Source organism: Festucalex cinctus, chromosome 4 (genome assembly GCF_051991245.1).
Source record: "Festucalex cinctus isolate MCC-2025b chromosome 4, RoL_Fcin_1.0, whole genome shotgun sequence".
In the NCBI taxonomy this organism is placed as follows: Eukaryota; Metazoa; Chordata; class Actinopteri; order Syngnathiformes; family Syngnathidae; genus Festucalex; species Festucalex cinctus.
Window position 1 is genome coordinate 28,804,639 of NC_135414.1, and position 24,279 is coordinate 28,828,917.

A 24,279-nucleotide genomic window follows, 5' to 3' on the forward strand; every position below is an offset into this window, starting at 1 on the left:
TCGTTTTAGTCAACAAAAACTGTCACATTTTAGTTTAGCTTTAGCCAGGACAAGACAAGACAAGAAGCTTCACTGCATCATGTCAATATCTGTCAATAAGTGAGAGTTTGTGGTTCACTTAAATGTCCCATTGTGGGATTCCAATAAAATAAAATTGACCAGTACTCCTTAATTAGAAAACTTTAGTTTTTTTATTGATAGTGCAGTATTATTGCTCCCCCAAAAAATGATATAATGTTCAATAAAATCAAGTACTGTACAGTGGAGTTATCAGTCGCTGCTGAGTTGTTAGCTCGGCAAGGACTAGTAGCGCCGCCGTGTGGCCAACAATGAGCAGCAGTATAAAAACAAACAAAAAACAGTAAATACAGGAATATTTCATTTAATTAGAACAGCGCTTGAAAAATGATTCCCAAGTCAAACATTAATCAATAAATAATAACTTTTAAAAACACATCTTCTCTCTCTCACCATGTAAAAAAACAGGAAGTAAAAGCAACATCAATTCGCTCTGTGGCCACTACTGTGGCTTCAAGTGCAAGTGCCAGTACAAAAATAAGAACAGATTTGGTGTGCATCAATCAATGTGCCTCACACTACACGCTCATTGTGTTTGTGGCCGCCAAGAGCGAGGAGAACAGTGAGTCGGAATTTTTCGACAACACGTCAGGAACGTCCAATTCTGCCACCTGTCAGGTTAGGAGTTAACGGTTAGGCGTTTGCGTTATACAGTTTGTCATCTGTAGCACATAACCCACCTTTCCGTTGTCCATGACCAGAATACGGTCGGCGTGCAATACAGTGTTGATACGATGGGCGATGGTGAGCACGGTGCAGTCTTGGAAGGCGTCTCTGATGGTGGTCTGGATCAGGGAATCAGTCTCGGTATCTATGGACGCCGTCGCCTCGTCTAAAACAATGATCTACACGAGAGGGAAATACATTTTTTAGGGTTAGTGTTAGGATCAGGGTTAAGTGTTAGGAGTTAAGAATCGGTGGCAAAGGTGAGTAATATATCGGCTGCTATGTGAAAAACACATGTCCAATTTTGTCTTTTTTTTTCCTTTACATTTTTATGTTTTAAGGATGAAACTGAATGCAGACATCCCACAAACATAAAAAAAATGACAAAAATGGACATAAGTGTTTTTCACATAGCTGCGACGAAATGTCAGATTAAAACTTAACGTTAAAACTGGTTTATGTGGAACATTTCTTACCTTCTCCCACTCAGTACCTTACCAACACTGTTAACATTTACCAGTCCTCATTGTCGCTAACTTTAATTGTAGCTCACTGATTATGTTATTAAGAAGGAGCGAGTTGATTTTGAGAGTGCGCGTTCACGTCCCAACCTTGGAGTTGCGTAGCAGCGCTCTCGCCATGCACATCAACTGTCGCTCTCCGACTGAGAAGTTTTCACCGTTCTCAAACACCGGCGCCTGTAGCTGACCTTCCAGTTTGGAGATCTGTGGAGACAGAACATCACTTGAGGACTAGCCGTGAAAAATCCACATCTCTCCACAATTGTTTCTCAAGTATAGGCGACTTCTTTTTCACAACTTTAACTGTGCATCTTCTATGAACCAAGAGTTGGAATTGAACAATTAAATTAAACTGAACCAAAAAATCATTCATCGTCCCTGGTACACGGATGGCTCACCGAGTCCTTCATGTAGGTCCTCTCCAGCGCTGCCCAGATCTCCTCGTCACTGTAGCTGTTAAAAGGATCTAAGTTGTGCCTGTTGGTGTAGTCACAGACTGTCTTCAGCCACCGGTCGTACACAACGCGCGCATGTGGCCGCTTGTTCTTAGTTACCGGACTGTGCCGATGAAAAGCACGGGGTCCTGGGGGATGATGGACAGTTTGCTACGCAGATCTTGCAGACCGATGGTGGAGATGTCAACTCCGTCTATCAAGATGCTTCCCGCCGCCGGTTCGACCAGCCGGAACAGCGCCACCCCTAAAGAGGACTTACCTGCAAAATAGCGAGGCAGCGGATGGAGGACAGGGTTTAAAGACAGATTGGAGATTTGTTTAAAAAAAAAAACTGTGACATTTGTAAACAGTCCACAGATGAGAACAGCTGGAATCTCATTATGCTGGCAAGTGAATTTATGCTCATTAAGTCACCTGAAACCTAATAAAAGAAGGAAGGAAGGAAGGAAGGAAGGAAGGAAGGAAGGAAGGAAGGAAGGAAGGAAGGAAGGAAGGAAGGAAGGAAGGAAGGAAGTGGTTTCTGAAGCCTCACCAGAGCCCGTCCTTCCCACGATACCCAACTTCTCTCCGGCTCGGATGAGGAAGTTCAACCCGTTGAGGACAATGGGTGTGTTCTCACGGTACTTCATCTTGTAGTCCCGGAAGGTGATGGACCCGCCCGCGGGCCAGTTCTTCGGGATATTAGCGCCCTCAATGCGTCTGGGTCCCTCGGGTGTACAACCCTGGTTTCCGAGAATGTTCGATTTGAGATCCAACTGTGAAACAGTCTAATCGGGATTGGCTTCTATGACGCTATCTGACCGTGATGTACTCCTGCAGCCTTTCCACTGAGTTGAACCTGGCCTCCACTTCTGTGGCTTGTCTCACCACGTACTGCAGCATGCCCGTCAACTGTACACATATCACATAAGTCATGTCCAGTGGTGGGAAGTAACCAACCACTGACCTGACTATATGACTGGATAGCCGATAGCCCATACACGCCCGTGCAAGCCCTTGAAGTCACAGGGCAGCCATCTGCTTTGAAGACCCCCTTTTTCTTTTATTGCTCAGTTCCTTAGACCCCAATATTAGGATTGGCAGAGGCACCTTCTGTTGAATTACAGTTATAATTCTTTAATTTAAAAAAATGTAAAGTTTCCGCCTGTAAATATCATTAAGCATATAATTTATACATGTATTTAAGGCAAGTTGTAAAATGTCTGAAGTGCTCATGTTTATGTTTAACTAATTTAAAACATAAATCATGTTGTTTCTACTAAGTACTGTCTCAAATGTTCTCCAGTTTCAATACTGTAAATGTATAGGATCGTATGGTGAGAAACGTTTCTTGGGAGGAGCAATATGGCGGCCTTGCGACTTCAAAAGTTTTGACCTATCGGCTATCCAGTCATATATTCAGATCAGTCGAAGTAACAAAGTACAAATACTTAGCTACTTCATGTAACCATATTTTTATTTTTTTATTTTTTTTACGCTATCTATATTCTGTTATCTATTTTTCTGATGAAATTTTATTTTTAATCTACATTCGAAAGCAGATATCTGTACTTTTACATTACTTTTTGGAAACTATTTCATGGTCTGAGAAGTTTCTGTTCTTGTGCCAAGTTCAGGGCTCCAGACTGCCCCTAAATGGTGGCATTTTGCCCCTAAAAATTGGGACAGTGCATGTAAAATTTTCATCTATTTGCGCCAGTGCAATCAGTAAACCTCTCACTAACCATAGGCTAATATTCTCAAAATGTTCTGCGTTAATTGTAGGGGGACAGCATGCTTCTACTTAAACGAAGGACATATTATTATTGTTATTATTATTATTATTATTATTATTATTATTATTATTATTTTACTACTACTACTACTACTACTACTACTACTACTACTACTACTAATAATAATAATAATAATAATGCATTAGATTTATATGGCGCTTGCTCACACTTTTGTCACCTCTGGTCATGTGTCCGTCACTCAGTCAAAACTGACTTCTCAACAGAATGCCGCCGACTCGGCGACCTGTACTTACCTGTGTGGTGTAGGACAACGCCAGGCCCTTCAAAGACGGACTTATCTTCTCATTACTACTCAGCACCACAAACAGCGACACGAACAAGGTCAGCGCGGCTGCCATGAAATCAAGCTTGAAGGACAGCCAGCGGGTCCCAGAGTGAAAGAGCAGGTAGTGGTTTGAGTTGATGTCATTCAGGGACTTGAACCTATGACACAGGGCAAGTCAATGGCACTGGAGCATTGGTGTACTAAGTTGTCGGAATAATTGTAAATAGAAGTTATCATACATTTTCTCCAATGAAAAATGCTCTGCTCTGCTCCACACTCACATTCACATAGCCTAGCTATATGTTATCTTAACAGAAGATGACGATAGAAGCTCAAGAACCAGAACATCTAACGCAGCAGAATGGTTAGAGCCAGTCTGCTGAGGCCGTCCGTTTTCTGTTAAGAAATGATTGCAAACTTGACCACACCTGTACTCAGCAATCTTCCACTCACATGCACACACACATAGACAAACAAGTGCACTGTGTTCCAACTATGTTTTACCTTTGCATTATTAGGGTTGGAACACCTATGTAAGTAGGGGCGTGGAAACCAAATAAAAAGAGAGGGTGAAGAGGGGACTGTATCAGTCAGTTCCTCTCCTCTCACCTCACGAGCCTTGAACTGAGTGTCTTCTCTCCTTTTTGTTGTGTTTAATAAATGTCATACAGGTAAACTTGACACAAGTGTTAAAATGTCGTCTTACAACTGGATGTGGCTGTCCCTCATATTGTAGGCGTGGATGGTGCTGAGGCCCTGCAGTGTGGATGTGGTGTGGGAGATGCAGGGAGAGCGGCTGATGTTCTCCATCTTCTTCATCAGGCGGATGCTCCTCTGGAACATGCTGCAGAAAACAACACTCTTGAAACTCCCTGCACGAGGTGCAAACAAAGCGCAGATCCAAAGTGGAGTTAACGCACAAGAGCATGAGCGTGAACAAAAGTCCCATGACGAGCACAGCGATGACCATGGGGGGGAAGACGGCGGAGATGGTGATCACTGTGCAGGTCACCAGCAAGGCGAACTGCAACAAGGGATCCATGTGGAGCGGCAGAACATTATCCACCTCTTCCTGGTCTTTGGCGAAGCGGTTGAGAATGCGGCCGGTTGGCGTGGTGTCGAAGAAGCTCATGGGACTGCCCATGATCTGGAACAAATAGGACGTAAATGTTTTCATCTGTCATTTGTATTGTCATAAGATGTCTGAGATACTTGAAATTACAGTGACATTGTTATTCAGTCAACATTGTTGGGTTAGAAAAATATTTGCATATTCATCCTCATTGATGTCAAGATGACCTGGGTGGGTACCTTCTTGACCATGGTGTCGTGGAAGCGGCAGGCGGCTTTCAAGGTCACATGAGTGTAGGAGAAGCACTTCACCAGAGCCAAGGCCAACATGGCCAACACCATCATGCTGTAGACCAGCTGGTAGAAGTGCAGGTCCGGGTTCTTGGTAATGTCGCCCTGCTCAGACGTGGTCCCGTTGGCCGACTGGACCTAGCAACGTGAATATGTTAGCACTAGCTAACACTAACACACTTCATTGAAATTTTCCTTGACTAGGAAAGTGAATGCCCTTTTTAGTCCGAGTTGTGGTAATATGTGTCTGTGTCCATGTGTTCTCACCCCACTGCCCTGTTTAAGCCAATAGCTGAGCCACCAGTTGGAAAAGGCCGTGAAGCCGATCATCAGCACCACATTCAGGAAGACGAGTAAGGTGACGATGTAACCTGAAGAAATTGATCACAAATACATGCATTATTTCTCTGTGTGCATATATATATATAGGAATGTATATACATACAGACAGTGGACCCCCATTATTCATGGGTGATAGTGTGGGTTAGCCTGCAAATAACGAAAACCTGCATATAAATAAGGCTCAGTGAAATGGATTTTGGGGGGGAATTAAGCCTAAAAATCTTTTCAAAACATGCAGAAAAATCTCCAATATGCGGTTTCTGGGAAAAACGGGTGGGTCCCCCTCAAAAATCAACCAACCAATCAATCAATACATTTAAAAATATTGAAAACGTGTTGAATACTGAGGGAGTCCACTGTATATTGTATATGTGTGAGAGATCATGTGCGTTTTCAACCTCCTGCCGCCTTGCAGTACTGTCCGTAAATCCTCCAGGATACAGCGCCCTCTGTGGTCAACTCCTTGCTCACCAGCTGGTCACCATCCACGACTGAAATTGTCCGACTCACTATAACACAAATATTCAAATATACACAGACTCTTTGGACACCTGATTAAGTACACCTGCATTATCGAATGACATCCTATATGAGATCACTAATGGAAAATAAAGTTTAGTATTGTGGACCTCTTTGAGGTGTACAAAATCTGATCAAAATAATCTGCAAAAGAAAGGAGGGAAGACTCACATTTCCGGCTGGTTATGTCTCCCACTTCATCTTCGTCTATGATGTCGAACGCTGTGAGGAAGAGCAGCTGTTAGTACCTGGGTGATACACTTCAAACACTCCAAAAAGTGCTATAATGAGACTGACAAAAGTAACAGTGCTGGTAATAGCAATATTATTCTTAGTAACTAAAATAATTTGGTGCTTTGGTGCCATTTTGTGGCCAAGGAACTATGTTGATGTGAAAGTAGGATCATAACCTTTTCTAATAGAAGCAGAAAGAAATGCTCTAGGCTTGACTGATACAGAGGGGGGCTGAGAAAAACATGTGTATATTTATTTTAGAATATCAAATTAAATGCTGTAGGCTACACAGATTTCTGACGGTGCTATAGCACCACCTAGCCCTCTCTGATAGTAGTAATATGCAATATAGTAATAGGAGCCATAGAATAAAAGTAGTGATTGTAGTAACCGGGGTTGACGATTCCGCTGTCTGCTCGTTCTCTCAGATCAGCTTCTGTCGCCTTCACAGGACGAGCCTCCTCTTCTTTCTCAGGCTGAACACAACAAAATTGTATGTAAGTAACGCTTCAAAGTTATGTGGAGGTGAAGAAGAAGAAGAAGAAGAAGAAGAAGAAGAAGGAGGAGGAGGAGGAGAGGGAGGGGGGTGGAGGAGGAGGAGGGGGAGAAGAAGGAGAAGAAGAAGAAGAAGAAGAAGAAAAGAAGAAGAAGAAAAGAAAAATAAAAGAAGAAGAAGAAAAAAGAAGAAGAAGAAGGAAAGAAAAAGAAAAAAAAAGAAGAAGAAGAAAGATGAACGATAAACTATAAACGATAAACGAAAGCCAGTCTGACTTTGGCCTGTTCTGCCTGGTAGCTGCTGATGAGCTGAGCGTAGCGTCCGTTGGCCCTGATGAGTGTGTGGTGGTTCCCAGACTCCTGGACCTCGCCGTTCTCCAGCACCAGAATGTCATCACAGAACTCCAGATACTGATTAAGTAGTAAGAACACAAAACAATAGTAATTTATGGAATTCTGTGGATGGTTGTGACTTGTTACAAGTCGTCAATACAGCAGAGTAGTCAGTCATGTTGTAATGGTAAAAAGTTGTTAAAAAAAACAAAACAAAAAACATCAAAACATTGATATAAACCACTGATTTCCACGATATAGCATAATACTTCAAAGACAAACTAGTAACTACATTGCACACAAAAAAATCCATAGCAGGGCCATAATAGGTAAATTGTAAAATAGCGGGCAAACACTGTAGTAGCAAATACTTCGCCCCTTTGTCGCCCGTCTACCTGGAGTTGGTGCGTAACCAGGATGATGGACTTTCCCCGCAGCTGGCGTTTGATGCACTCCTCGAAGATGTGCTTGCCCACGTGTGCGTCCACAGCCGAGAGAGGGTCGTCTAGCAGGAAGATGTCCTTGTTGGCGTAGACGGCCCGAGCCAGGCTGATCCTCTGCTTCTGGCCGCCCGACAGGTTCAGGCCGCGCTCGCCGATCTGACCACAACAACAACAAGCACTCAAGCCTTGAAGGAAAGTGGTGGAAATCCGCAGCAGCAATAGACATCAACAAAATAATTCAAATGGCAATCGAAAGCAACAACAAATTAGCTAAATCAACACTAGGAATCAAAGAATAATAGGGGTCACCAGTAAACAATCAAAATCAACTCTAGAACGCAATAAAACTGAAAATTAAAAAAAAAAAAAAATCTACAAAATATAAATCAACAGTTACAATACAAATCAAATAACAAAAGAAGTCAGTAACAATATAAGTCAAATAAGATAAAAGCAACACTAGAAATCAACAACAACAGAAATTATAGTAGATATAAAAACAACGTAGCATATACCTCTGTGTGATCGGCATATGGGAGTATCTTCAGGTCGGGTCTAAGGCTGCACACGTCCAAAACTCTTTCGTATCTGCACAAAAAAAAAAAAAAAAAAGAAAAAATTCACACATGAACACAACATTTTAACTGACTCGTTACTTCACTCTAAACCAGAGAGAGCAGCAATTAAGGTAGTACTATTTATTGTAATTGTAAATATCATTAATAGTATGTGGCAGTTGTTTTCTTTTTCATGATTCCAGCCATTCATTTGCGGCGATCTGTTTTTCATGGTGCGCATTACTTGTCTTTGTCCATCGGGCTCCCCATCAGGATGTTTTCTTGAACGGTTCCGTGGAAGATCCACGCCTGCTGAGAAACGTACGCAAACGTCCCGTCGGCCGAGACAGAGCCCTCGAGGAGGTGCATCTAAGAACATAAAAAGGTGCCACGTGAAGGTCTTTGAATTGGGAGCGAGTGCCTTGGCGGAGGCACGATGGGTGATGCAACTGACCTGCTCCAAAATGCTAGAAATCAGTGAGGTTTTCCCACTTCCCACGTTCCCGCAGACGCCCAGTAACTTGCCCTTGGGTAGCGAGAAGGAAATGCTCCTCAGAGTGGGGAGGAAGTCGGATTTTTCATCTGCCTTAAGTCCATTTTCTCCGTTGTCTGCCACCATTCCCTCGTTGACCATGCCGGACTGCGGGTCATCACTCTGGCTGTCTGGTTTGTGCCAGGATAAGGTAGCATTTACCACCTCAATGGCCAAGTTGCTGTCTTTCTTCTGCACCAAATAGGGATCTGGATTCTGAATTAGCAATAATTTCTGGAGGGAAGAATGGGAAAGTTATATGAGGACTGGGTGGTCCAGGCCAGGAGGGGTTCACTGGGGTTTCAGCTGTCCCTCAAGGACCACCGAAAGACACTCCAGTTCAACGTTTTTGTCATAATATTGTGACAGGATATTACAGTACTTGGTTTACTTATTGGTGAGAAATAAAAATGTCAGACGATACTCCAAACTTTAAGATCGGTCAGAGCGCCAGACCGTTCACAAACACCAAGTCAAGTTCCCTACCTTGAGACGTGCCATGGACACGTTGGCTTCGGCCAGAGCCTTTACGGACATCGGCAACAGAGCAAGACAGAAACGTAAGGAGTTGAAGACGGCGATGGTGGTGAAGGCCTGGTGGTGACAAAATATCATCATTATCATTAACATCAATCTCTATGCTAGTCTAAAATCTTAATCTAAAATCGGACTTGCTAGTCCTAACACTGATTTAAGTTTGAATTCCTGTTTCATAACATTGCATTAATATAATCCCAACAGTATATTCTCTTGATTTTATTGCATGTTAGATTTTTTTTTTTATCCAATCAGATTTGCCACTATGTGTTGCCATGTCAATGTACTTTGCCCCGGGTCTTCAAAATCACTATAGTGCTGTCTGATGTGGCAAACTAGCAGACTAGCATCTCTCCAACAGCTGTCATCAACAGTGTTGTTACAGTTACTTTGAAAAAGCAACTTAGTTATCCGGTACTTTACTGATTACTTGATTACAAATAACAACGCAAATGGCGTCCGTTTTTTACAATTAATTAGAAGTGAATTTTTAACACTGATATTGAAGAATAAAGTTTGTTTAAAGACAACCTTTTTGATTTAATAATTACTTTTATTAAAAAAAAAATACTTAGTAACATGTGACTGGCATCACTGGTCATCAAGTCAGCTATTTCGTCCTTCGCAGCTCAGATTTGGTGTACTCACTTCGTTGATGTTGAGCTTCCAGCCCAACAAGGTGTGCAACATGAAGGTGAGAACGGTGGCCAGGGTGGGGATGATGCTGGTGATGCTGGTGTTGGTGTTCTGGATGTAACTGGCCATGCGTAGATAGTTTTTCTCAGTTTGCCTCAACTCTGAAAGAAACCACAAAAAAAGTTCGCTGTCATCATTCGTCACAAAAGTCTCCGAAGAATTTTACGCATAATTGCATGATTTTACCTTTGAAAATTCCAGCAGTTTTTCACCAATACTGTAATTTATTTATTTATTTTACACATTTTCATTCATAATCTTCATAATGTGTTGCTTTAAAAAGTAATTCTTTTGCACCATAAAAATAAAATCAACGTGTGATTTTCACTGATTAATTGTCATATATATATTTTTTAATTAGAGAACTGTATTACTTTTGTCAGATGCAGGTTATTTCTGTGACCACCATCTTGTAATGTTATTTTTTTAAATATTTAAATAAATATTTTTATTCACACTTGTATGGTTGGATTCTTGAAAAATGACATTTTCATTCTTTTGTGTTTTTACGAGAAAAAAAAATAATAATAATGTTTTGACTATTTATTTTCTGATCTTACTCTCAACAACTACAACTGTTTTTCTCACAATATTCCAACTTTTTACTTCCAAAAATTAAATTTTTAAGAAGATTTGATGGCACTTTTCTCATGATACATTGTTTTTGATGCTGTAATTCTTGTCATTTGTCCTAAGCCATACCTGCCACCTTCTTCTCAAATGACTCTTCCCAGGCGTACATTTTGATGAGCTTGATGCTGTTGAGGATCTCACTCATGGTGCGAACGCGACTGTCCGTCAACAAGATGGCTTTGTGCCGGAACGTGTTGATTAGCTTGGCCAAGAAAAACTGACCAGCAGGGGAAAAAAAAACAACAACAACAATTAGTGCCCTTAAAAATCTATATTTAAAAAAATAAATAAATAAATAGTGGCAGTGCATTTGTTTCCTGACCTGCAATGGGACGAAGACCAAGTAGGTACCGACACCCATCAGCGCCGTGGTTCCCAGGATGTAGCAGGCGTAGATGATGCACACAAAGAAGAGCAGCGGGGCCGAAAGCACAAAGCTGCCAAACAGCACGGCATCGAACAGCTTGTGGCCGTCGTTAGTCAGGACGTTAATGATCTTTGGGGGGGAGAGACGGACGTATTTATTTGAAAATGGATTAAAGTCATTTCCCCAACCTTTATTGAAGAAGACACGTTTCATTAGAAATAATTGTTTTGACTCACAATTGTATGCGTTTGTCCTAAAGAATGGAGACTATTTCGTCATTAGGTATACCTCTCCCATGGAGATGTTGCTGTGCACCCGCAGCGAGATGACCTTCTGGTAGCCCAGCGTGCTGAAGGCTCCCTTCAGCCGGACGGCGGTGCGCAAGTTGAGAGCCCACAGCAGCGAGATGAAGAAGCCCTTGAAGAATTCAGAGGTGAACAGAGCAAAGCAGAGGCCGATGCCATGCGTCTGAGTATACTCGGAATGGTCCTCGACATAATCCAGGAGCAGGTGTACCAGAACAGCCTGGGAGAGGTTGAAAATGGTGTTACAATGGTACAAGCCCCACCCCAGATCAGTCTGAACCCCTTATTTCAGTGACTTTATGAGACAGAGTTGACTAACCGGACCCAGAAAGGCTGCTGTCATGGCACACATTCCGACCATGACGGCGATAATAAGCCTGGTTCTTTGGAAACGAAGAATGACTCGGACCAAAGAGGCTTTTTCCAGACCAGACTTTGCTACTTCTTCCTCCCAGAGTCTCTGGAGCCTGAGGGGAGCACATGGTCTGTTATTCCAGAACCATTCCCACATTTTTCTGTCAGGCTCGACAGTATGCAACCCATCGGATATACCACTACTTCAAGACGTAGAATTAGGGTGATTGTGGATGGTCTACGAGACATTTCAGCTTTTCATATCTGGTTTGTTTTCTGTCCTACTTTTCACGTTTGAAGCCCAAATCCCTCCAGGAAGGTGTCGGCATTCTCAGTCATCAAAGTCAAGGTCATTTGCAAAAGTTGAACGGAGGCAACTGGACTCTTTCTGGTTGTTCAAGATGGTTCACCTTTCATCTAAAAGGCTTCTTCAGATCTAAATTTTGTGTGGGGTTCCTCTATGTATATCTCTGGTGGGCATGTGCCTTGTGGATGGATGCATAAGGGTTGCTATTGGATGAAAGTTAAGATGTCCTTAACAAACAGGGCGATTCTGGTTGCCTCACTTCAACATTGTCCTGAAAGGATCAGCTAGCTCATATTAAAAAAAAAATTAAAAAAAAATCACAAAGAGCTCTGGACCTGTCCGTGCTTCCACCGGCCTCATCCAAAGATGACAGTTTGAGGGTATTTATGTCCAGCCTGTTCCGGAATATGTCCCACATCATGGTGGTCATCCATGAGAAGGTGGTGAAGGAAAGGAACCCCGCATTGTCCAACGGGTTGGGCCTAGACAGAGAAAGCCAGCAGACTTTGTGTTAGCGACTTTTGATAATGAAGCACTGCTGAGTGAAGCACACTGACTGTGATGAGGTCCAGCGGAAAGGTTTGAGGGTCTGAACGCTCTGCTTGTACTTCCCAAACAGCGACGGAGACGTTTTGTTGCCGGCATTGTCGGTTCCTTTGAGCTAAAAGACCAAACAAGTGTGAGGTAGTTCAAAGGCGGTGTTTATTTGCGGCGTACTCACACAAAAGGCTTGTTTGTTTTTCTCTGGATCGGAATCTTCCGCCTTCATCTTGTCCTGTAGTCAGACACATAGAATTTACCTGACTGTTTTCCAACCTTTGGTGAGAAGAAGGAAATATTTTATTATGAGAAAAATCTCATGACGAAAGGTTATCGCAGGTGACTTTGGGTATATATACACATCCATCATTACATAATACATATAAACATAAAAAGCCTGCATAATCACGTTGACAATTTTAAGAGTCTTCATTGTAGATAACAGGCATGTTTATGGAATGCAGTAACAAGTCAAGGTTCAAGTGGTTCAATTTAACAGGAACATTTCTCTTGTGCTACCTATAAAGAGATTTGAAAAAGTACAAAGCAGAAGACAAAACACAGCTCAGGCTACAATATAACAGAATACGATGTTGTAAAACTATGTGGCAACTATACAATACAGGCCTATGATTGAACTTGATGAAATATGAACATAAGCAAATTGTTCAGAGGTAGTATCAAACACACAGTGTGATTAGCTACAGTATCAATAGACTAGTTAGACTCCAACGCTTACTCCTGTCATCTGTTAAGGAGTTGGATGGCAGAGCAAAAGAGTGTTCATTTTGAACGTATTACTGGTAGGCTTCCTCATAGTATGCAGTTGTCTTACTTTTGACTGCATTTTCTTGCGTTACAAAAAATTCATTAACTTTCAAGCAAAACATCTTCATTTAATCGTGTATGATCAGTGTGGAATCCGAGTCATATGATGAAAGGTTTCATAAGTGACAAACCATCTACGTCATTTATCTTCATCTGCCAGAACTCAGGCAAGCTAGTTGTGTGAACTGTGAAGCACGGTAATGACTTTGACTCAGATTGCTTAAAATTTGCTGTGATTGGCTGGCAACCAGTCCAGGGTGTACCCTGCCTACTGCCCAAAGCCAGCGGAGATAGGCTCCAACACCCCCCGCGACCCTTGTGAGGAATAAGTGGTCAAGAAAATGGATGGATGGATGCTTAAAATCTGGCGTCCAATCCAATAGACTGGCATGATTTCATTACAACACAGTAAATTGGGATTTTCTTGAAACTTGAATGTTACAGCTTGAGACTTGCACATATTTGACTTCCTCCAAGCTCTGCTAGTGACCCGATGCAACTGCTCGGGGCTGTGTGCTGTATTCACCGACAAACAAATAATGCTACGTCAATACAACCAACCAGTCAGTAACAAGTTTAGCTAGTAGCTAAGTGGCTTTAGAACAAGCTTGACAGACTAACTGTATTCCATATCCGGCGCGCCTTGCCTGTTGGCTATTTAGGCAAAAATAATTCTGGTTAATGTAACATGGTGGGATGCGTCGTTTCGACACTCGTGTCTCTGTTGTCTGTACATTTCTCTGATGTACACATATACTGGGCACCGGCGCTCTGCCCACTTTTGACAAGGTGTTGGGAGAGCTGGTGTTGATGGTACAAAATACTGTATTTTTTTTTTTTTTACCCCCAACTAAAAATCATGATTAAATTTAAATAGTGGTACTTTGCAGAACACTATATTATGGATTGATGCATAAATATTTCAGTATAAAATGATATATAGTTATGATGTATAGTTATGATATGATGTTATAGAGCAGACCCGGAGTGGCTAATCTGGAGCATCAGGAGAATTCCTAGTGGGCCGTGTGACTCTTTTCAATTTTTACGGCCCGCAGGTCAAAAATGAGCAAATAAATTGCCCAAATGTGTTATCAGCATTTCATTACATTTCGACAGTTTATATGGAGGGTTGGCCATTATAATATACGTAGCACGATGTTTCTAAGGGTGTGCTAATTTAATACACTACTAGATACAACACCTGTAACTATATTGTACCATGTTTGTAACAATAAACACAGTCACAAGTGTTAAATACACACTGATCAGGATCTTATGAAGACATTTGGATGTAATTTAGATTTTTGATCGAAAACAATATGAATTTTGTTTTTGGGAAATGAGCCATGAAACTCCAGGGCTGAACGTGAGTCCTTTTATGGAGTAATAAAGGAAAGTAAACTTTTTAATCTTTCTATGAGACACAAAGTTGTTTTGGACCAGTGACAGTTACGTCATTATTGAGTGATAAAGTTAACTCGATATGGAGCGATATACATATGATGTTCTCTAGCCATGAAGTGAAAGATGAAAAAAGTTGTCTCATTATGGTGTGGTACATTAACAAATAACATCACATTAGTACTGTACTTAAAAATCAGTTACCTGCCGATGGCGTGAAGGATGAGGAGGAGGAGGAGAGCGTGTGGCACAATCCAAGTTAATCCAAAGACTGAAGCAGCATTTTCCCGCCCCTCTGCATTTGTTACACAAGAGGCTTCAAAGGTTACAATGAATAGAGGTGAGCATGTGTAGCACGTTTATGAGTAACTATGCACACACGCTCTCTTTCTCTCTCTCTCACCCATACACGCGCACACACGAACACCCGCGTCACGTCCTGTTGGAAATACACAACTGAATGACTGTGGTGACACCCAATGAAAACCTTAAAAAAAAAAAAAAAAGAGCTATTTCCTCCTCATAAAATTCAAATTTCTTGTACAGTTCTTCACCCTATTTCGGACTTCTCATGAAATAACTTCTTCATATAATCTTACAACTTTTTCATCCTGAAAAATGTTACTCTGTATAATTTTTAATATCTGTATTCATTAAAAACAAAACAAAAAAAAAACAGGATTTTTCAAATAAGATTATGAAGTTAGATATTTTGTGTATTTTATTCTCAAATAAAAGATTTTTCTGGTATCATTAAAAATTTGTGTTAAAAGTGTACAGTTTTACTAAAATTTATGATTTTACCCTCAAAAGATTGCAACATTTTCTCCTAATATGCAATTTTGCCAAACATTTTTATGCAAAAGAAATATTTTAGTCATGAAGAATTTTTCTTGAATGACTGTTTTCTTTAAACTTACACATTTTTATTCATAAACTTGTGATTTTCCACCCTGGAAAATTACTATTTCTTTCTTTTATTTATTTTTTGAAAAATTTCACTTTTCACTTTTTTAAAAACATATTTATGATTTCAGCCATGAAAAAGTATTAGTTTTCGGTCACATTTTTTTTTTTTTTTAAACACATTTTTACTCAGTTTACTGATTTTACGTTTTTCTTATTTTACACTTTTTTTCTTAATAATAAAATATTTAATTTCTAAAAAAAAAAAAAAAAAAAAAGAAACCTACTACTTTTACTAATACTTTTATGATTCTGTCCTTACTTTTATAGGCACAACACTGTATTGTGAATTTTTACAATTACTGTACATAATATATATATATATATATATATATATATATATATATATATATATATATATATATATATATATATATATATATATATATTAGGGGTGTGAATTGCCTAGTACCTGACGATTCGATTCGTATCACGATTCACAGGTCACGATTCGATTCGATACCGATTAATCCCGATACGAATTTATAAGTCGATTGTTGCGATTTTTTTTCATTCAAATTTAGAAAATACTAATCAGTAAGCTTGTAGAGTGTAAGATTTATATGAAAATGTATTATTTATTTATCTGAAATTTCAGTCTTATAGCGGTTGTAATCTGTTTCATGTTTGAACAGCATTAAAATAAAAATATTAAGGCTTAATGTGCCGTTCATATAACATTCTTCCATGCTCAAGGTGTGAATCCTAAAAAAAAAAAAAAAAAAAAAAAATCGATTCTGCCGATTATTGAATCGATTCGAGAATCGCGCGATGTAGTATCGCGATATATCGCCGAATCGATTTTTTTAACACCCCTAATATATACATATATATATATATATATATATATATATATATATATATATATATATATACACATACATATATATAAAAATGACCTTTTCTCCTTAATGATTTGAATTCAATGAGACTGAGGCAACATGACATGCTCCTGAGGACCATAAAGATGCTTGTTGCTCAAATCTTCTTTAACAACAAAAAGGCAAATGTATAATTGACAAAACAAGAAACTTATCAGTTTGTCTCTACTGTGCTTTTACTGTCATATCTGTACAAAGACGCTTTATTGGGTTGAGGTGTGGACATCCAGCAGATGACCTAGCGGCCATAAAGTTAGAAGAGAAGGTGCTTTTATTGTCAAAGTAAATGCAAATGATATTATGTAACTCGGGGTGACTGGAATTAAGATGCGAATTGGCCGTTAAAAACAAATGCCGAATCAGATTCACGTGAGAATGAATCCGAGCATTTTGTGGTGTGTAGCGTCGTGTGACGCACTCTCTTCAAGAGCGATACCCGGAAATGTTTGCTTGTTTAATATTTGTTAAAGGTAATGAGCATTATATGAAGCTGTTAAGCAATCAGTCAATAAAGCCCATTTGGGCAGTGAATCAACGCCTTTGGCGTTACTTCCCTTTTGGCCTCTGACACCGTCCTCGCACTTTGTAAACGTGAATACTTTTTTTTTTTTTTTTTTGGTAAAAATACAATTAGTGACCTATTCAAATGGATTCGGTGGTTAAATGGTAAACAAATATGCAAATGTAGATTTGGTGTACATGGAACAGTGACCAGTTCGTGCAAATGTTCTGTATCATGTACTTGTATGAGGGAAAAAAATAGAAACGATGCCTGCGTGATGTCATCTCCTAGTGGTAGAAATCCAGTTCTTGTCTTGTGTTCTCAAGGGAATTCTGCAGTTTGAGGAAGCTTGAGGGACGCACGAAGGAGACGGCGTCGGCAAAAGCCGGCTGTAGGATATCGCCGGTCGGCCCAGGGTGCAAGAGAGTCTGCTTGATTTGCTGGTTCTCCCTGGTGGCTGCCTGCCACACCACCTCCAGCTCCTCCTCCACCTCCCTGAATAAGAAAATGTCATATCACTAGGTACACTATACATCTACAACATGTGCATTTTTTTTTTGTAATGATATATATATATATGCGTCTCAATTACCATACCTTTACTCATGTACTCATACATGTATGACTTATCCCTGAAAAATTATGACTTTTCTCATTTTGTGACTTTTTTTCCCCTAAATTACACATTTTATTCGTAACTTTACAATTTTATAAATGAGATTTTTCTTTTCATTATGTTGTTTTTAAGTACATGTTTTTCATTCTCCCCCTTAACTCACCTTTTCTCTTCACTCTTCTTTCCTCTTCCATTGATCATGGCATTCAAAAATGTATGATATTTTATCATGATTTATTTATCTTATGTTTTAATAACATTTTTTGCTTTTAATTTGAATTAAACCATGGAAAAAAAAATTTTTTGGTCATATTGCGATGACTTTTTCCCTGAAATATTGAATGCATTTTTTTAAAAATTATATATTTCTCCATCTCCTTTTCCCTCTTTCCTCCCTTTCTTCATCTCTACTACTACTGTTCGAACTATCTTTTCTCCTTCCTTTCTTCCTCTCTCCTCCTCCCGCTCCTGCTTCTCCCATCTAGCAGTCAAATGCATCACTCTTTAGCTCTCTCGCTCTACCTCCCTCTGCTGCATCCTCCTCGCTCAGCAACCGTCTCCTCCTTTCTCCACTGCATCAATCGCTCCTCCCTCTCTTCATTTGTTGCCTTTCCTCCTCCTCCTCCTCCTCCTCCTACCGTTTGGACTGCAGCAGCCTCTCCTCCGCCTGCTGCCTCTCTCCCAGCAGCCTCTGCAGGTGGACCATCTCCCGGCGGTGAGAGGCCGCCTTGCCTGCCGCCGCCTCCTCCAGCGCCGCCAGTCGGCTGGACGCCAGCCTGCGGTACACCTGAGACACAAAGCGAGACAACGAGTGAGACAGCGAGAGAGAGAGAGTGGAGAGAGCGAGAGAGGGGTTGCCATGAGGCAGGTGGATGCACATGGAGGAGGACGACGTAGCAGCAACAGCACTGAAGCGAGGTGAGTGGTGTGGTGTTATGTGCACATGTACAGTAGCAACAGATGTGCGAGACACACACACACACACACGCTCAAACAGGTTATGCTGACCAACTGACTCAAACAAGTTGACATGATGATGATGATGATGATGATGGTGATGCCTTTAAGGAGTGATTCTTTTGAGCCAGATGTTTTGTATTTTGTATATTTATTAAAGCTGTAATTATGGAGTCAGGGACCAAGCAGCCTGCTGGAATTGTATCCATCCATCCGTTTTCGAGAGAACTTGTCCTCATTACGGCAGGGTCGGGGGTGAGATGGAGCCTATTCTAGCTGACTTAGCATATTCGCGATTTCCTACTCGTGGACTCACCTATAGGCACAGGTTTTTTTTTAAGGAACCTATCCTCTGTTAATTATAGAAAAACTCAGCTATTTGCTATTTTTGTGCTCAGACCAAAGCCCAGTGTAATACCAAAGTATTGCTTATGGCGCTGTCTTTGTGGCATCTATAATTTTTTTTGGCAGTGGCACCATCAAGTATGCATGGATTTTTGTGACACTGCACTTCCTTCGACACCAGTTAATACTGTCAGGGCATTGGCACCATCTTGTATCTTAGAAAGAGCACACACACACAAAAAAAAAGAAAAACAGGTGTAAATGTCACAACTTCCGCGTCACTCTCATATCGCTGATTACAATTTGGTAGCCATCGGATACATTCTCTAGGAGGAGTTTGTTCTGATACAAAATCTCAGAAAAAAGTTCACATTTAAACCGAAATGAGTGAGTTTTCACAGCCGGAGCTTATCGACTTTTGTCCATCCTGTTCTTCAGGCCGGGTTTCCACCAGACAAAAAGATAATTGCCTGCCGTGAAAGCGGAAAAAATGTCAATTATTTTATTTCTTTTCCCCTCAGGATGACAGCTCATAAAGATGAGTTTCTTTACTCTCACTCTGCTCAATGATCGCATGCCTACTGAGATTGTTTGTATTTGTGGCAAACACTAACTTGATTTGACACTGTATTAGTAACTTAAAACAATCAGTGCCGCATTTATGGTGAAGGGGGCACAGTATGGAAAATTGACTTTTTATTGCATGTGTCTGGGGAAAAAAAACAACGCATAATATTAAATTAAGTAAAAAAAAAAAAGAGCCAATCTTTTGTTAGCTGCCTATTATATTAGTAAGTACAGTGGTGCCTTGATTTTGTAGTTGAATTCATTCCATGACTACGCTTATAACTCAAAATCACTCCTTTCTCAAATCTTTCCCCATTGAAATGAATGTACATGCCATCAATCCACTCCAAACACAAAACAAACAAACAAACAAAAAAAAAAAAATCAAAAATTGTGTTTTGAGGTTTGTTTTTTTAATACTGTAAAGAAAATTACACTCTCTAATATTGTACTTTATAAAACATATAGATAATGAGATAGAATGTAAAGATTTAAACAGTTTTTTTGCATCATGATTTAATGCTGCAATGCAATTCATTATGTTGCTCCTTCTGGTGCGCCAATAGCTTATGTACATGAAATTCATAGGAATACTGCTTCTGCTTCTAAGATTATGACTAGCAATACTAACCGGTATCATGTCAACAACTGTCATGTCAACTCATGTCAAAACATTCCCGAATCGTACTCCATTAGGTGGCTTTGAACTTTACAGTTCCCTTTGCATTACAAATTATATTAATAATTCTTGTTTAAACATTTTGAAAGTAATCCATATCAGCACAAGAAGAAATGTTGAACTACTTCTCACTATCAATGTTGATCATAATTAGTTAAACAAGCTCAATGGATTCATGCTGATAAGGATCAGCTCCACTCTGTGATGCATTGATCTACAGCAGCATTTCTTAATCTCTTTAACATAATTAGAGACATGACTGTAGATGCAAAGCCCCCAAGACTTCAAAGCCCATTGCCTAGGATCCATGTCACCTGGAGGCGCCTTTTTTTTTTTTATTGGATGCCGCTAGATGACGTCGCTTCTATGTAACACACGGTAAAAGGACCACAACTCCAGACAACTGAACATCCTTCTTCTGGTTAACATCCATGTTAACACAGAAATAAATACATTTAAAGTCATGCTACGCCGATGCCCGGATGAGTACAAGGAGCCCTAACATTTTAACTGCGACTGCGCCTGTCGGCGTGTATCTTCTCTTCAGTGTGGAGTCTTCGCCTTTCTTGGGGCTGGGGAGGGGTCGAGTGGTGGAGAGTGACGTCGCGTTTACTCGAGCGCACGTACTCGCACATGCACCATGCACGAGCTTGACGCAGACAGAGGCTGCAGTTATGCTTCAGGCCAGAGGTGGCAGTCATGAGTAAAAAAGTGACAAACTCCACAATGCAACTTTAAGGCAGATTTTATTTTATTTCTATAATGTTTTTCTTTTTTTATTTTAGTCTTAGTTATTTCGTTCACAGCCATAACCTTGGTCCATAGACCAGCAGACTCTGGAGAGAAACCAGACAATGGCGCACAAGCATGCAATAATCATAATAATAAAGGATTCTTACTGTATTTAATGGTCAGCACTGTGGTTACTTGCTAAGTGTTTTGATTGTCTTCCACGGTGACTCTTCCAGTCAGTGGTATATCATGTAATGACTATCAAGAGCATAGCAAATGACAGTCATACGAGCAGAATCATGCAAGTGTCTGCAATAAGACGTGACTATCGATCCCTTGGAGATAAGGCAGTGCTAGGAAACGCATGACAGATCAGGTCAAGTTTGCTTGGATCAATACAGGTTACAATGATAACTGTCGTCGAGGCTGGTGAGTGAAGTGAGCAAGGTCTGAAGAGTCCACATGGTTTTGGATGATGGAAGAAAAGTGGACCTACAAGATTATGTCTTGGGGGCCTTATGGTTTTAAAAGGCCTTTAGTAAGTAACTAAGGTAATGAATGCCAAAGTGTCAATTAGTTCTATTAGGGTGATAGAATTATGAAGTGACATGAAAGTTTTTATGCAAATACATTGCAGGCTATAAGTACTTGGCTTGGAGATAGGAAGAATGAAGCTTCTAAATGTGATACAGACCTATAGACAGACCTACTCCAAACGAAAACTATGGAGAATTTGTGAAAAGGACCTCAAAACAAAAACATTTATCTAAAAAAACAACAAAAACAAAAGGACTCAGGCTTGGTATTCAGGTAGGCCCCATAATGCTAAATCTAACCATCACTGTAACCTACAAACTTGAACTCTAATCCATTAAAAAGAATATATGTTTCTATGCCGGTCCATCAAAATATAACTAGTTTGTGACGCAAATATGGTTGGGGATCTAACAACAGCCCAATCCTTATCAATAACTTTAATCATAACCATAACACAGACGACTTGAAGAATAACCCTAACACCTAAACTGCAACTCTGACCCTAACCCTACATAAATTGTTATCATTGATCATAAATTGTTATCATTGATCAGTTTGTCTGCTTCAGAGCGCAACTGGAAGATGAGCTGCCCTCAGGCTGAGTTGGAGGAAAAGGAGCGCCCTTCGTCTGAGGAATTGGAATGCAAAATCTGCTACCAGCGCTACAATGCACACAGCCGCCGACCCAAACTCCTGGACTGCCTCCATCGGGTGTGCGCCCGCTGCCTGGTCAAGATCCTCTACATTGTTGACGGCATGGGCTGCATTTGTTGCCCGTTTTGTCGCCACCAAACGCAGATCGGCGAGTACGATCTATCGGCCCTGCCCGACGACGCCAACATCATGTCCCGCCTAACGCTACGTGACAAATCCTGGAGCTTGGACCGCAACCAGGAGGTGGTCCTCTCCCCCAAGAGTTTCTTCTCCTCCAGCCCATCCCACGACTCGTCCAACTGCCTCTTCATCACCATCATGGACGTGCAGAGGGAGCCGCAGCGCTTTCCGAGTCACAACAGCAGCTCCGACGCGGAGCACAACGTGGAATCGTTGTCGGCGGGTTCCAATGGGCAGGCGGACCAGGACTCTCTGACCAAGTTCTGCAATCATGTCCCACGCATCCTGGTGTGGCTGCTGGGCTTCTTGTACTTTGGCTCCCTTCCTCTTGGGATTTACTTGTTGGTGATCCAGAGGGTGACGCTTGGCATCGTGTGCGTCAGTTTGGTGCCGTCGAGCTTGACGGTGTGTCTGGTCTACGGCTTCTGCCAGTGCTTGTGCCAGGGCATGTGCGACTGTTCCTCCAGAGGATGAATGGCAGCCAATCAAAACTGGCAGTGGTCATATGGACGGACAGTAAATACCACTGATCACTAGCGTTTGTGCACTTAGAGGCAGGTCTAAGGGGTCTAGCTTAATAAACTCCAGATGTATTTCCAGACAATAGTTAAACACATATACAATGCAAATGTATATTCATTTCTGGGACAGTGTGGATGAGCAAGGACCCTGGCCTGATGAATGTCATTTAGTGAATTGTTATGAGATTTCTTAGTAAGATGGCGTTTTTTTTGTTTTTTTGTTATTTTTTTTTTTTTTAATAACAGTGGTGGTAAAGCACTTCCGCGTAATGCCCAAGTTAATTTCAAGTATTTTTTTTACTCATTTGTTTTTCTTGTCTTTGTGTACCCGCTAATAACTACAGCTTGGTGACTAAATAAACTGGGGATTTTTTTTTCTATACATGCCACTGAATCATTGCTTCATGTTGCAATGTTTGTCAAGTATATTTTGAAGCATGGGAACATTTGGAAACAGGTGTCAAAATGTATCTTTTTTTCTAAACAACAAAAAAAGAATAAGATTTTTTCAAATTAGTTAACCAAAGAACCAATTCATTGACAAATAAGACCCAAACTAAACACCCAACTTACTAACTGGCCAACAACCAACTGAACAATTCATTAACTGACTAACTTTGCATTTTCTGCACAAAAGTTTCACCATTTGGACAACAAACTTGTGGCTCTTTAGTTGCCTTGCAAGTGTTTCTGCACATTTTGTCCTCTTGACTAATGTGTCCCACAGCACATTACTACTTGAAGAGACTGACCACTGTCTTGGCTCTGGCGATAATGACGTCTGTGTGACTAAGTGGCACTTAAGACTTTCTTGAAAAAGTCTTGTGAGGCTCCGTTGATTGCTTTGCTTTCTAACCAATTTGAGCTTTCTAAACCACATATTCCACTAATATGCTCTCAAGTTCAATAGTTGAATGCCTGATAGGCTTCATGTAAGTAACGCTTATTGGGAGACGAACACAAACTAAATTGCGGTCCTCATTGCAAAGTCGTGGTGTGCGAGAGCGGTAATGACTGGCAAGCGGATGCTAATGATGCCTAATTGGAGTCAGTAGCCTGTATAATAAACAGCTCATGTTTCCTTTCCCTGCGCTGATTGTGCTCATCTGGCCTCCGCACAGTCAACGGGACCTCGAAGGCGTAATGAACCCTGTTGAGAGATGGCTGTTTGGTGACGGCCGGCGCCAATCGTGTGGCGAACGACAACAAAAGACGAGGCTACGACATGTTATCGATCAATACGAAGATAATAATTGTTTGAGCTGCCTTTTATTGTTTGTGGAGGTGTAACCGAGCAGAAATGGGCAAATTTGTGCACTCAATGATCACATTTGATTTTTAAAATGGACATAATCTGGGTAATAAAATCAGTAATAAAAAAAAAAAGTGAAAATGTGTAGGTAGAATATGTAAAATAAATATTGAGTTGTACATTAATAATTTAAGTAATAATAATTGTACTTAATTTCATTTGAATTAATTACTAAAGTATTTTTTGAAAAGTGTGTGGCAAACTATTTATTCTTATTCCCTCATTTATATCAATACAATCTAATTAAAATTTTATTTAATG

General features: G+C 40.6%; 3 protein-coding genes across 10 annotated transcripts in view; 1 reads left to right on the forward strand and 2 right to left on the reverse strand.

Annotated features, from left to right (window-relative positions):
- Positions 1 to 172: 172 nt before the first annotated feature.
- abcc12 (ATP-binding cassette, sub-family C (CFTR/MRP), member 12) lies at positions 173 to 17,338 on the reverse strand. Of its 3 annotated transcripts, none has more exons than XM_077520123.1 (31): positions 17,189 to 17,338; positions 14,774 to 14,864; positions 12,519 to 12,572; positions 12,355 to 12,458; positions 12,133 to 12,279; positions 11,456 to 11,603; positions 11,120 to 11,356; positions 10,787 to 10,960; positions 10,534 to 10,681; positions 9,784 to 9,932; positions 9,085 to 9,192; positions 8,521 to 8,832; positions 8,311 to 8,435; positions 8,025 to 8,097; positions 7,462 to 7,665; positions 7,010 to 7,144; positions 6,630 to 6,714; positions 6,176 to 6,226; positions 5,884 to 5,994; positions 5,411 to 5,514; positions 5,093 to 5,281; positions 4,702 to 4,928; positions 4,488 to 4,625; positions 3,750 to 3,939; positions 2,522 to 2,611; positions 2,253 to 2,442; positions 1,820 to 1,979; positions 1,664 to 1,742; positions 1,356 to 1,469; positions 759 to 923; positions 173 to 689 (listed from the first exon to the last, which is right to left on the reverse strand). In XM_077520123.1, exons 1-31 carry the CDS (start codon positions 17,200 to 17,202, stop codon positions 597 to 599), a joined length of 4,209 nt encoding a protein of 1,402 aa, XP_077376249.1. In that variant the 5' UTR covers positions 17,203 to 17,338; the 3' UTR covers positions 173 to 596. The 3 variants fall into 3 exon arrangements, with proteins under 3 accessions (XP_077376249.1, XP_077376248.1, XP_077376250.1); XM_077520122.1 differs by having other exon boundaries at positions 17,159 to 17,298; XM_077520124.1 differs by lacking the exon at positions 17,189 to 17,338 and having other exon boundaries at positions 12,519 to 12,613; positions 14,774 to 15,745.
- The window catches only part of cep89 (centrosomal protein 89), a 17,445-nt gene continuing 10,371 nt past the window's right edge, over positions 17,206 to 24,279 (reverse strand). For 2 of the 5 annotated variants that reach the window (XM_077520129.1, XM_077520128.1), the window contains exons 17-18: positions 18,173 to 18,321; positions 17,206 to 17,413 (exon numbers count right to left, since the gene is read on the reverse strand). In XM_077520129.1, coding sequence (XP_077376255.1) covers positions 17,206 to 17,413; positions 18,173 to 18,321 — 357 coding nt within the window. Of the gene's footprint in view, positions 17,414 to 18,056; positions 18,322 to 24,279 lie in introns of those variants that run through there. The other 3 variants (XM_077520126.1, XM_077520127.1, XM_077520130.1) reach the window with 3 other exon arrangements.
- LOC144018039 (E3 ubiquitin-protein ligase RNF182) lies at positions 18,108 to 22,792 on the forward strand. 2 transcript variants are annotated; one of them, XM_077520131.1, is made up of 2 exons: positions 18,108 to 18,452; positions 21,906 to 22,792. In XM_077520131.1, exons 1-2 carry the CDS (start codon positions 18,394 to 18,396, stop codon positions 22,657 to 22,659), a joined length of 813 nt encoding a protein of 270 aa, XP_077376257.1. In that variant the 5' UTR covers positions 18,108 to 18,393; the 3' UTR covers positions 22,660 to 22,792. The 2 variants fall into 2 exon arrangements, with proteins under 2 accessions (XP_077376257.1, XP_077376258.1); XM_077520132.1 differs by having other exon boundaries at positions 21,920 to 22,792.

Bases quoted from the DNA above. Each gene is read 5' to 3' on its own strand.
- abcc12 (XM_077520122.1), bottom strand. From the start codon at position 17,202: ATGACATCACGCAGGCATCGTTTCTATTTTTTTCCCTCATACAA. The intron at 14,865-17,158 runs GTACATGATACA...TAACAAATGCAG, and splicing joins TATTTTTTTCCCTCATACAA to AGGGGCGGGAAAATGCTGCT. The intron at 3,940-4,487 runs GTAAGACGACAT...CCTGTGTCATAG, and splicing joins AGGGACAGCCACATCCAGTT to GTTCAAGTCCCTGAATGACA.
- LOC144018039 (XM_077520131.1), top strand. From the start codon at position 18,394: ATGAGGCAGGTGGATGCACATGGAGGAGGACGACGTAGCAGCAACAGC. The intron at 18,453-21,905 runs GTGAGTGGTGTG...ATCATTGATCAG, and splicing joins AGCAACAGCACTGAAGCGAG to TTTGTCTGCTTCAGAGCGCA.